This window comes from Melanerpes formicivorus, unplaced genomic scaffold (assembly GCF_026170545.1).
Source record: "Melanerpes formicivorus ecotype bairdi unplaced genomic scaffold, bMelFor1.0.p_v2 SCAF_46, whole genome shotgun sequence".
Lineage (NCBI taxonomy): Eukaryota > Metazoa > Chordata > Aves > Piciformes > Picidae > Melanerpes > Melanerpes formicivorus.
The window spans coordinates 4,105,129-4,117,723 of NW_027142398.1; the positions used below are offsets into that span (position 1 = coordinate 4,105,129).

The window sequence follows — 12,595 nt, forward strand, 5'->3', positions numbered from 1 at the left end:
TGCCCAACTCTCTGCCTGCACATCTGCCGACTGCAGCCCCTGTGAGAGTGCAGACCCCGTGAGACTAAGGTCTCAGAGGCCCAGGGATGTGCTTCCCTCACTCCCCAGGCACCATCCCTTGGGTCCTCTCCGCCCCCCCGCTGCCTCCAGGACTGACGAAACACCAAGGGCAAGTTAACACGAGCTGGGGGCGGGGTATGACCAGCCGGGTGCAGCAGCCGCAGCCAGCCCTTGGTCGCCCTGCCCCGCCTCATAGCGGCGCAGCCTGCCCCTGCCGCTCCCCGCCGCTGCCACAGGGGGCGCTGCCGCGCGGCGCTGGCCGCCCCCTGGCTGATGCAATCCCCACGAGGGGAAGGGGCAGGCCCTCCGCCCTGTAGCCCGCCCCCTAAGGGCGAGGTTATAACAACCGCCCAATGAGCGCCCGAAGCGCTCCATCGCGTCAAAGGGGCGGGCAGACGCCTGCGCAGTGCGTGAGTCCCGCCCCCCGGGGCTGACGCCGGCTGCGGACGGGTTGAAGCCGGGCGCTCGCCCCCGCGCCGCCATTTTGTGCCGCCGCCCGCAGCAGGATGGAGTCGATTGCCCGAACGAAGCTGTCCGCCGCCGGCCGCGCCCACCGACCCGCTACCACACCACGGAGCGCCGCTCCGCAGGTCCGACCGCACCGCTGGGAACGCTGAGGAGCCTGCTCTGCCCGCCGCCACCGCCGCCGCCGCTCATGGAGCCGAGCGGCCGGGAACGCGCCGGCGCCGGCCCCGGCTTGGGGTGGGCCCGGCTGGGCTTCGCCGCCGCCTGGCCTAAGCTGGCCGGGCCCAGCGCGGCGGCCCCCGGCGGCGCCTCGTCGCAGGCGAGCCCGCCCTTCTCGTGGCTGCGGATGGTGTCGCAGCTGCTCTCGCCGCTGCCCGCCCTGCTGCAGCGGCTGCTGCCCGGCCCCGCGCTCAGCAGCGCCCTGTGCCCGGCCGCCGGCCCCGCCAAGGCCGCCCCGGCCCCGCCGGCCCTGCTGCTGCTCTCCGACTCTGCCGCCTCGCTGGGCTGGGCCGAGGAGACGCCGCCCTGGCCGGAGGAGCCCCCGCGGAGGAGCAGCCTGGTGTCCATCCCCGCGCCGCGGAGCAGCCTCGCGCCCATCCCCGCGCCGCCGAGCAGCCTGGTGCCCGTCCTCGCGCCCATCCCCGCGCCCATCCCCGCGCCGCCGAGCAGCCTCGCGCCCATCCTCGCGCCCGTCCCCGCGCCGCGGAGCAGCCTGGTGCCCGTCCTCGCGCCCGTCCCCGCGCCGCCGAGCAGCCTCGCGCCCGCCCTCGCGCCGGCCGCCCGCCCGCTGAGCCCGCCGCGCCGCCCCGCCGCCCGCAGCGCCAAGAGCCACCTGCCGCAGCCCCTGCGAGCCGCGGGCGCCGCCGAGCCCTGCCCGGGCGGCCTGCCGGAGGTGGAGTTTCTCCGCAGCAAGCGCTTGGCTTTCCTCCAGCAGTGGCGCTGGGCGAGCGCCGGCCTGGCCGTGCCGGAGCCCGACCACGGCTACCACAGCCTGGAGGAGGAGCAGCAGCACCGCGAGGGCGTTCGCCGGGGGGAGGGAGCGGGGCGCGCAGAGCAGCAGCAGCAGCAGCGCTGCGAGGCCGGCCCGGGGAAGGCGCCGCAGGAGCCCGGGGGGGAGGCTGGGGGCGGTGCCCTGCGGGGGCAGCAGGCGACGCGGAGCAGCTCGGCCGAGCAGGGAGCGCTGCAGGGGGAAGCCTTCACCCAGGAGGAGGAGGAGGACTCCGAAACAGAGCAAAGCCTCCGGGCCTCAGCCAGACCTGCCTGCGCCAACAAGCTGATAGACTACATCATGGGGGGAGCCTCCAGTGGGGAGGAGGAGAGCGCCGACGAGGAGCGAGATTGGGACGAGGAGGAGGAGGATGATGAGGAGGATGATGATGGCTTCGACAGCGAAGGGCTGCCCTCCGACTCGGAGGCAGGTAGCCAGGACGGGGAGAGGCTTCACCTCTGGAACTCCTTCTACAGCCTGGACCCCTACAACCCTCAGAACTTCACAGCCACCATCCAGACATCACCCAGCGACCCGGGGAAGGATCTGTCGGACGTAGGAGAAGAGGAGGAGGAGGAGGAAGATTCTTCCTGGGTAGAGGAGTCCTCAGGCTCCTGTCAGTCTGGCTCGGAGGAGGAGGAGGAGGAGTGGGACTGCAGCAGTGTGGATGAGGCAGAAAGCTTGAAACTTTGGAACTCGTTCTGTGCCTCGGATGACCCTTACAACCCTTTCAACTTCAAGGCAGCCTTTCAGACGGCAGAGAAGAAAGGGAAGGGAGCAGAGAGGCCGAGTTTGGGCACCCCTGAGCGCGGCCACTTGGCTGTCTGCCGGCTCCAGCTGGAGAGGCACAGCTCGGGGCTCCCCGACCTGCCCCAGCCTGGCCTCCGCTCTGGGGAGAGAGCTGCCAGCACCAAGAGGAAAAAGGTAAGGGATGGGCTGCTGGGCTTGGGAGGTTTGGGGGGCGGTGAGCTGAAGGAAACCATAACAACCAGGGTGAGCTAAAGGAAACAGCACAGCAACAACCAGGGTGAGCTAAAGAAAGAGCCAAGCAACAGCCAGGGTGAGCTGAAGAAAGAGCCAAGCAACAGCCAGGGTGAGCTGAAGAAAGAGCCAAGCAACAGCCAGGGTGAGCTGCAGGAACAGCCAAGCAGCAGCCAGGGTGAGCTGAAGAAAGAGCCAAGCAACAGCCAGGGTGAGCTAAAGAAAGAGCCAAGCAGCAGCCAGGGTGAGCTGAAGGAACAGCCAAGCAGCAGCCAGGGTGAGCTAAAGGAAACAGCCAAGCAGCAGCCAGGGTGAGCTGAAGGAACAGCCAAGCAGCAGCCAGGGTGAGCTGAAGGAACAGCCAAGCAGCAACCAGGGTGAGCTGAAGCCACCCAACCAGCCCACAGCGGCCCCGGCCCCAGGGGCACGGACGGGCAGGGGTGAGGTCATGGGTGCCGTGCTGGGAGGCAGGTGATGAGCTCGGGGCTGATGATGTGCCCGGGGCCGGGTGCCTCATCCCTCACGTGGTGCTGAGTGTCACCAGGCGGAGGGGAAAGGGGAAAGGAATTTCCTTGCTGGGCTTGGAAGCTCCAAGCTGCCTCCTGACGACGCAGTTTCCGTTCAGCCGCTGCCTGACCTCATCCTCCTCCCCGGGGGGGTTGGAGAGCAGCTGAGAGCTGAGGAGTGCTGAGGCTTTCCCCGGGGGAAGCCCCAGGCTCTGTCAGCACGAAAGTGCTTGGAGACCCTTTTGGAGTGCACTTGGTGTCGCTGAGCTCCTGCTTTACCACATCAAGTAAACAGTTCAAGGGCTTGGGAGAAGCCTCCTTGAGCTGTGGGAGTTTCATAGTTTCATTCAGGGTTGGAAGGGACCACAAGGATCATCTAGTTCCAACCCCCCTGCCATGGGCAGGGACACCCCACACTAGATCAGCCTGGCCACAGCCTCAGCCAGCCTGGGCTTAAACACCCCCAGGGACAGGGCCCCAACCACCTCCCTGGACAACCCATTCCAGGGCTTCACCACTCTCATGGGGAAGAACTTCCTCCTCACCTCCAGCCTCAATCTCCCCACCTCCAGCTTCATTCCATTCCCCCTAGTCCTAGCACTGCCTGAGATCCTGAGCAGTCCCTCCCCAGCCTTCCTGGAGCCCCCTTCAGATACTGGAAGGCCACAATGAGGTCACCTTGGAGTAGGGAGAAGCCTTCTGCTGTGGGACAGCACAGAGCCAGCTGCTGGTTTCAGCTCTCACTGCTGCTTAGGAGGCTCCTGCCAGGCTGTAGTCCCTTGGGGCTGTTCAGTCTGCAGAAGAGAAGGCTCTGAGGTGATCTCATTGTGGTCTTCCAGGATCTGAAGGGGGCTCCAGGAAGGCTGGGGAGGGACTGCTCAGGATCTCAGGCAGTGACAGGACTAGGGGGAATGGAATGAAGCTGGAGGTGGGGAGATTCAGGCTGGAGGGGAGGAGGAAGTTCTTCCCCATGAGAGTGGTGAAGCCCTGGGATGGGTTGTCCAGGGAGGGGGTTGAGGCCCTAGACCAGGCTGGCTGAGGCTCTGGCCAGGCTGATCTAGTGTGGGGTGTCCCTGCCCATGGCAGGGGGGCTGGAGCTGGCTGATCCCTGTGCTCCCTTCCAACCCTGACTGATTCTATGATCCTATGATGATAAAAGGCTGTCCTCTGGGCCTGGGCTTTGGAGCACAGATGGGAAGTGGTGATGCCAAGTTGGGCTTTGGAACTCTCACTCCGTGTGGCAGGGGTCAGGTAAATGGGAATAAACTTGCCCTGCTGTGAGGTTTGGGGTGCCACAGGGTGCCCAAGGGGGTTTGGGTGCTGAGCAGCGCAGCAGGAGCTGGCAGTGGCCTCCTGCAGGCAGCTGAGAGCTGGGCTGCAGCCAGAGCAGGGTGGGCAGAGGGCAGCAGGGGGGATCCTGCCCCTGGGCTCTGCTCTGACCTCCCCTCCAGTCCTGCCTCCAGCTCTGCTGTCCCCAGCAGGAGGAGGCCACAGAGCTGTGGAGTGAGGCCAGAGGAGGCCACAGATGCTCCAAGGGCTGTGAGCACAGGCTGAGGGAGCTGGGGCTGTGCAGCCTGCAGAGGAGAAGGCTCCAGGGGCACCTCAGAGCTGCTGCCAGCACCTGAAGGGATCCTGCAGGAAGGCTGCAGAGAGACTTCTGAGGGGGTCTGAGCCAGGCCAAGGGGGAAGGGTTTGGAGCTGAGGCAGAGCAGGGTCAGAGTGGAGCTGAGGAAGAAGCTCTGCAGTGTGAGGGAGGTGAGGCTCTGGCACAGGCTGCCCAGGGAGGCTGTGGCTGCCTCCTGCCTGGGGGTGCTGAAGGCCAGGCTGGATGAGGCCCTGAGCAGCTGAGCCCAGCTGAGAGCTGCCCCTGCCCAGGGTGGGGAGGTTGGAGGGGAGGAGCTCTGAGCTCCCTTCCAGCCTGAGCCCCTCTGGGAGTGTTGAGGCATCAGGTGAGAGCCCTGCCTGGCACCTCAGACACTGATGAGAGTGAGGAGCTGGCAGCAGCGCTCTGGGGTGCTGGGCTCAGAGTGGAAAGCTTGAGCAGTGCCTGGGCTGTGGTGGGAGGCTGTTCATAGCAGCGAGGTTTGTGTCCTCCTCTGCTTTGGAGGTGGTTTCCTCCCTGCCTTGCACAAGGCAGGAGGCTGGGGCTGGGCTCCTGTCAGGGTGCCCAGGGGCAGGAGGCACAAACTGGAACCTAAAGGGTGGCAGAGGGGCAGGAGGCTGGGGCTGGGCTCCTGGCAGTGGTGCCCAGGGGCAGGAGGCTGGGGCTGGGCTCCTGGCAGGGTGCCCAGGGGCAGGAGGCTGGGGCTGGGCTCATGTCAGGGTGCCCAGGGGCAGGAGGCTGGGGCTGGGCTCATGTCAGGGTGCCCAGGGGCAGGATGCTGGGGCTGGGCTCCTGTCAGGGTGCCCAGGGGCAGGAGGCACAAACTGGAACCTCGGAGCAGAAAGCTCCCTGCTGTGGGGCTGCAGGAGGCCTGGGGCAGGCTGCCCAGGGAGGTGCTAGAGTCTCCTCCTCTGCAGAGCTTCCAGCCCCCCTCTGTGAGCCTGGGCAAGCTGCTGTGGCTGCCCTGCTGGGTCAGGGGGCTGGGTTGGATGGTGCCCAGGGGTCCCCTGCAGGCTGGGGTGCTGGAAGGCTGAGTGCTGTGAGTTTGATGTCTCTGCCTTGCTGGTTGCTCACTCTCCAGAGCCAGGAGTCTTCCTCCTGGGATGTTCTTGCCTCAGCCCTGGGCCAGGGCCCTGCTGCAGCCCTGAGCAAGTCCCCTGGCATGTCCTGCTGACTCACCTGCCTGGCATGCCCCTGGGGGACACAGGGCTGCTCCCAGGGAGCTCTTGCTGCAGAGAGGACTTTGTGTCATCAGCTGAGGCCTCCCAGGTCACAGTGTGGAGCCTCTGGGGAGGGGAAGGCAGCAGCTGGTGGCTGCTAAGGCTGGGAGGTGGAGGATCCCAGCAGGGTCTGGGCTGGAAGGGACCTTGAAGCTGCTCCAGCTCCACCTGGGCAGAGCAGCTTGCTCCAGGCCTCAGCTGGCTGCCAACCCCTGCAGGCTTTTGGAGCCTCCACAGCTCCTCTGGGCAGCCTGTGCAGTGCCTCCCCTGGGCAGGAGCTGCTTCCCAATGCCCAACCTAAATCCAGCTCCTCCCTGCCTGCAGCCCTCTCCCACCATCCCCTCCCTGCCTGCAGCCCTCCCCCCCCACCCCCTCCCAGCCTGCAGCCCTCCCCCCCCATCCCCTCCCTGCCTGCAGCCCTCCCCCCCCATCCCCTCCCTGCCTGCAGCCCTCCCCCCCATCCCCTCCCTGCCTGCAGCCCTCCCCCCTCCCCCTCTCCCTGTCTCAGGAGTCCCTCCCCAGCCCCCTGGGGCCTCCCTGGGGCCCTCTCTCCTGCAGGCTGAGCAGCCCAGCTCCAGGCTGGCAGCACTCAGGCCCAGGTGTGGCAGGGCCCTGCCTGGGGCCCTGGGGCTGGCTCAGGGCTGTGTGGGGCTGGCTCAGGGCTGTGTGGGGCTGGCTCAGGGCTGTGTGGGGCTGGCTCAGGGCTGTGTGGGGCTGGCTCAGGGCTGTGTGGGGCTGGCTCAGGGCTGTGTGGGGCTGGCAGCAGCCTGTGTGGGGCTGGCAGCAGCCTGTGTGGGGCTGGCTCAGGGCTGTGCTGAAGGTTTCTCTCCTCTCCTGCAGGTGACCTTCCAGGAGCAGGTGACTGAGTACTACATCAGCAGCGAGGAGGACAGGAGAGGCCCCTGGGAGGAGCTGGCCAGGGACAGCTGCAGGTTCCAGAGGCGGATCCAGGAGACAGAGGAAGCCATAGGCCACTGCTTCACCCCCCAGCACAGGCACAGGGTGCTGCAGAGGCTGCAGGGCTCCTCCCCCAGCAGGCCTCAGCCCTTCTGACCCCTTCCCAGCTGTGGTGGCTGTGACCCCAGGCCCCCATGGGCCCAGGCCAAGCAGGGAGTGGCAGCTGCTTGTGCTCCTTGGCAGCCTTGCAGCCAAGCAAGGAGCATCCCTTGGTGCCCCCCTGGCTCTGCAGGCCAGCCCTGGGGTACCCCAGGGGGCTCAGGGGGTGTCACTGAGCACTGCTGAGCACCCCCTGGGGCCAGAGGCTGCTCTGGGGGAAGCCTCCCCAGGCAATGCCTCTGCCTGCCCTGAGGGGAGCAGGGAAGGCCTCAGGCACTGGGGGGGAGGTTTGCTTTTGCACTTTGAGGGGGGGGAGGGGAAGGTTAAAAAGGCAAAGCCTATTCTGAAGGAAATCTGGGTGGGGCTCAGGGCCTATTGGTGGGGCTCAGAACCTATTGATGGGGCTCAGGGTCTCATGGTGGGGCTCAGGGTCTCATCGTGGGGCTCAGGGCCTCATGGTGGGGCTCAGGGCCTCATGGTGGGGCTCAGGGCCTCATGGTGGGGATCAGGGCCCAGGTGTTGCAGTTTTGATTTAAAGTTTCTCTGTTTTTTGAGGTCTTTTTGGTGCTTCTCCATTTTTCTCTTGCCCCAAAGTCTCTCTTTAAGATTTGCTCAACCAACCTTAACTCTCCCTGTGCACAGCCCCTTTCCCCCTTTCCCCCTTTCCCCCTTTCCCCCTTTCCCCCTTTCCCCCTTTCCCCCTTTCCCCCTTTCCCCCTTTCCCCCTTTCCCCCTTTCCCCCTTTCCCCCTTTCCCCCTTTCCCCCTTTCCCCCTTTCCCCCTTTCCCCCTTTCCCCCTTTCCCCCTTTCCCCCTTTCCCCCTTTCCCCCTTTCCCCCTTTCCCCCTTTCCCCCTTTCCCCCTTTCCCCCTTTCCCCCCTCGGGAGGGAGCCACTGTGAGGTGAGGAAGCAAACTGACCCTCAGCAACCCTCCTCCTCCCCTCCCCCCCCAGGCTGGGTTGGGGAGCTCCCCTCTCTCCCCTCTCTCCCCTCCCCCTCCCCTCCCCTCCCCTCCCCTCCCCCCTCTCAGTGCTTGCTCTGAACTTTAAATCAAAACTGTTTGGGCTCTCAGATTCTTATTTTTGTATGCTTTGGGAGGCAGTTGGGAGCCCTTCAGCAGAGGCTCTCTGGCCAGGGGTGGGGTGGGTGGGGGTTGGGTTGTGTTCCTCTCCTCCTCCTCCCCCTCCCCCTCCCCCCTGATCTGTGTGCAGTTTGTTTGGTTTTTTTTTTATCTGAAAGTTCTATTTCTGTACATAATAAAAAGAAACCCAACCCAAAGCCAACCTCTGGAGAGCTGCTCTGGGAGTGGGGAGGGAGAGAGGGGCAAGGGGAGAGCAGGGGAAGAGGGGCTGAGGGGAGAGGAGGGGGCAGCTAACCTGGGCAGGGCCTGCTGGGCTCCTGGGGGGGATCAGGGCTGGCCCCTGGGCACCTGGGGGGGATCAGGGCTGGCCCCTGGGCTCCTGGGGGGGATCAGGGCTGGCCCCTGAGCTACTGGAGGGCACCAAGGGCTGGCCTCTGGGCTCCTGGAGGGGGTCAGGGCTGGCTCCTGGAGGGCACCAAGAGTGGCCTCTCAGCCCCTGGGGGCACCCAGCCCAGCTGTGGGGAGGGTGATGCAGATATCTCTGAGGTCCCTTCCAAGCCAAGGCAGTCTGTGACTCTGAAGCTGGTCTTTGCCTAAGGCTCCTTCCCAGCTGCTGGCCATCCCCATCTCCCCTCCCCCATGGGTGCCAGCCCCAGCTCTGCCTGCCCAGAGCCTGCTGCCCGTCCTGTGCCCCAGGGCAGCTGACTGAGAGCTGTGGTCGGGACAGAGCTCTGAGCTCCCTCCAGCCACTCTGGCTGCCCAGGCTGGGGCTGGTCCCCAGCCCTCAGCACCACCTCTCTGCAGCTCTGCTGCACCTCCAGGGCTTCAGCCACCTCCCTGGGCAGCCTGGGCCAGGCTCTCAGAAGCCTTTCAGGGATGAAGTTTCTTCTAATGCCCAACCTAAGCCTCCCCTGGGGCAGGGGGAGGCCATCCCCCCTCCTCTCACCTCCTTGGAGAAGTGACCAACCCCCCCTGGCTCCAGCCCCTCTCAGGGAGCTGCAGAGGGCACTGAGCCCTCCCTCAGCCTCCCTCTTCCCAGGCTGAACTCCCTCAGCTGTTCCTCCCCAGCTCTCTCCTGCAGTTGCCTTTCTTTGGCCTCTCTCCAGCCCCTCGATGTCCTCCCCGGAGGGAGGGCCCTGCAGCACCTCCTGTGTGGGATGTGACAGAGCAGAGCCAGGACAGAGGCTTCCTGGAGAGCTGGCCTGGAGAGCTGGCCTGGAGAGCTGGCCTGGAGGGGTCTGTGCCATGCCTCTGACTGCCCAGGAGCAGCTCTTCCACCCTGCTGCTGCCTGGCAGCCTGGCAGGAGCTGCTCCTTGCCCCGTGGGAAACTGCAGCCAGCTTCCTTCCCTGGGAGAGGAGGCAGCTCCTGAGCCAGGGAGCAGAGCTGGAGTCAGGGAGCAGAGCTGCTGCTGCAGCCCTCTGGCACGCAGTGAGGCAGCTGCAGGCAGCTGGGGCTTGGCCTGGAGACTTTGTGCTGAGGAGGAGCAAAGGCCCAGGCAGGACCTTTGCATCCAGCACCTTTGCATCCAGGACCTTCCTTTGCATCCAGCACCTTTGCATCCAGGACCTTCCTTTGCATCCAGCACCTTTGCATCCAGGACCTTCCTTTGCATCCAGCACCTCTGCATCCAGGACCTTCCTTTGCATCCAGCACCTTTGCATCCAGGACCTTCCTTTGCATCCAGCACCTTTGCATCCAGGACCTTCCTTTGCATCCAGCACCTTTGCATCCAGCACCTTCCTTTGCATCCAGCACCTTTGCATCCAGCACCTTCCCCCTTCTCAGGCACCCTGCTGCTCCCTTTAGGCTTTGCTGTTTGTTGGAGGGTGCTGAGCTCCTTTAGGCCAGCTCTGAGGTGAAGCAAAGCTGCTGGCAGAGCAGGGGAAGGAGGGGGGAAGCAGGAGGGGGTTGAAAGGATTTCACTTCTGGAGCTGGAGGGCTGCTGGGCTGGCAGCTTGCCGTGCCTGCTGCCACGCTGGCTGCTGGCAGCTATGGCAACCAGGCTCTGGAGCTCCCGGGGGGGCTGTGGGAGCTGGGGGTTGCTGTGCACTTGGGATGGGCGATAAAAGGCCATTAACCATCTGCTGGCAATCTGGGTGTCTGTGCTCCAGCCTCCCAGCCCGGCAGGATCCAAGGAGCATCACCCAGCAGCCTGCCCTGGCACCATCTAGCAAATTGCAAGCACTTTACAGCCAGACCGAAAGGTTGTGCCGCAATTAGCTCGCATTTCATTTCCTTTCGGTTCCCTTCCGTGCTCGGCAGCTCTCCTGCACTTGAGAGGGGAGCGCCGGGAGGCTCCTCCTGCCTGCCTCGGTGCTGCCAGGCGCGGTGGGGTGGCGGCCACCAGCCTGGCTCCCCGGTACAGCCTTGGAGCAGTTGGTGTTTGGAGTAAAGGGGAGGTGGCAGCTCGAAGCTCTGGGGCCGGGCAGCTGCCTCCTGGCGGGCGGGGAAGGGGCACAGCGCCCAGGGTGAGGGGCGCCAGGCTGGGCTCGGTGCGGCTCCCTCCGCAGCTGCGTCTCTGCCGCCTGCGGAAGCTGTCGGCCAGGAGGTGGCGCTAGAGCCGCGCGGCAGCGGCGGACCCGCAGCCAGCGCCGGGCTGTGCCCCGGCGCCGCCTCCCGCCGCCCGTCCCTGCGCGGGGCCCGCAGCCGCTGTGCCCCCTCGGGGGCTGAGCGTGGGGCAGGCTCCCTCCGCGCAGGGCCCGCCGGCATCGGCACATTCCCGAGGGCTGAGCCACGGCAGAGCTCCGCGGCAGAGCTCCGCGGCCTCTGTTTGCTTCCCTCGCCGGGGCAGGTCACCTGCCGCGGGCTGGGTGTCCTCTCCCTCCGCAGGGAAGCGCAGCGGCGGCTGTGTCACCCCCGCGGCTCGCACGGCGCTGCCCTGTTTCCGCGTGTTTTGCTCCCTGTGCCTTTTGTTCTCCCCACGGTCCCACCACAGTCTGCAAACAAGGCTTGGGGTGGAGGAAGAGGAGGAGGAGGCTGCTCCGTGGTGCTGGGCTGCTCCTGGCACACTGTCAAGCAAAACCCTTCTGTCCAAACAAGCAGCTGGCACTCCAGGATGGAGCTGCTGGCCCCGGGCTTGCCTGCCAGGGTCTCCAGAGATGTGTTGCTGCTGTTTCTTGCTGCTGTTTCTTGCTGCTGGGCTTCTGCATCTCTTCCCTGAGGCTGGAGATGAGGAAGAAATTCTTCCCAGTGAGGGTGGGGAGAGCCTGGCACAGGCTGCCCAGGCAGGCTGTGGCTGTCCCCTCCCTGGAGGTGTTCAAGGCCAGGCTGGATGCAACCTGAGCAGCCTGTGCTGGTGGGAGGTGTCCCTGCCCGTGGCAGGGGGTTGGCACTGGATGCCCTTTCAGGTCCCTTCCAGCCCAACCCACTCCGTGGTTCTCTGCTGTGGAGGCAGAGTGGAAGTGGGAGCAGTGGAGCTGCCTCCCTCAGGGTCATGCTGTGGCCTCCCCAGTCTCGGGGTGCACCCTGGCTTCAGCCCCAGGAGCTCCTGAGGTGGTTCACTGGGAGGTGACTGCTGTGTGGCTCAGCAGATGGTGCCCTGATAAGGATGGCAGCTCCTGGCTGCCCCAGCCTCACCATAAGCTACCTGGGCTCAGGGTAATGCTGTCCCTGGGCAGCCCCAAGCCCCTCCTGCAGAAAGCCAACGCCATGAGGGCATCCTGGGCAGCTGTGCCAGGGGCTGCAGGCCTGGGGGTCTGAGCACCAGCTCACCTCTGCACCCCTTGAGCCAGCTCCTGGGCACAGGCAGGACGAAAGCATGGCCCCCAGTCTGCAGCCAAGCTTGGAGCTCCCTGGGGGGAGCTGGTGGCCAGGAGGGTGGCATCACTGCCTGCCATGCTGGGGGCCCTCTCCCTCTGGGATGCTCTCTCACTGGGACTCCCCAGACGTGTTTTTCTTACCCAGTGCTTCAAAGACTCCAGGAAGAGCCTTCCTGAGGCTTCAGGGGAACTGCCTTCCCCAAGCCCCATCAGGGAGCTGCTCTGATGTGGGGACTGCTCTCCAGCTCAGCAGGGCAAGCCCCTTCCTCCCTGCTTGGAGCAGCAGCTCCCTCCTTGGCACCTCTCTCAGTCCTCTCCTGAGCCAGCATCTCTCTCCTTGTGCCAGGAGGAGCTTTGCAGAGGCGCCGCTGAGACAGGAGGGCAAATTGGTGCCTCCTTCGCAGCCACCCAGCCCAGCTGCCTCCCAGACCCCACCTTCCTCCTTAAAAGACCTTTAATTGATGGCTGAGGAGCGGCAGAGAGAAAACCCCGGTGGGCAGCTCGGAAAGAGCTGCAGATAGTCATCAGGGTGCCCTACATACTGCCTCGGCTTGGCTGCGAGATCAGAAGGCAGAGAAGAATTTGACATTGTTTAAAATGAACAGGAGAGGGAAGTAACAACTCCATAATTACTCACCCCGGAGTTAATTGCTGGTAATTACACTGAGTAGGCAGTGCAGGAAGCTGTGACAACCCTGCAGAGTCATTTGGGGAGCTGCGCTGGGAGGCTGCCCTCTGAGCCCCGAGCTCGCAGGCAGGGTGGCAGCCTGGCTCCCAAAGGGTTAAGTCGAAGGGTTTGGTTGGGAATGTTTTTTTTCCTCTCTCCCTTCTTCTCTTCCCTCCCTCCTCGCTTATTTGCAGCAAAGAGCCGGGGTG

General features: G+C 65.1%; 1 protein-coding gene across 1 annotated transcript in view; it reads left to right on the forward strand.

Moving 5' to 3' along the window:
• PPP1R15B (protein phosphatase 1 regulatory subunit 15B) overlaps positions 1–8,156 on the forward strand; it is an 8,351-nt gene extending 195 nt beyond the window's left edge. Inside the window, exons 2-3 of the mRNA XM_068159418.1 lie at positions 419–2,437; positions 6,664–8,156. Coding sequence (XP_068015519.1) covers positions 419–2,437; positions 6,664–6,876 — 2,232 coding nt within the window. The 3' untranslated portion in view covers positions 6,877–8,156. The remainder of the gene's footprint in view (positions 1–418; positions 2,438–6,663) is intronic.
• Positions 8,157–12,595: the final 4,439 nt, after the last annotated feature.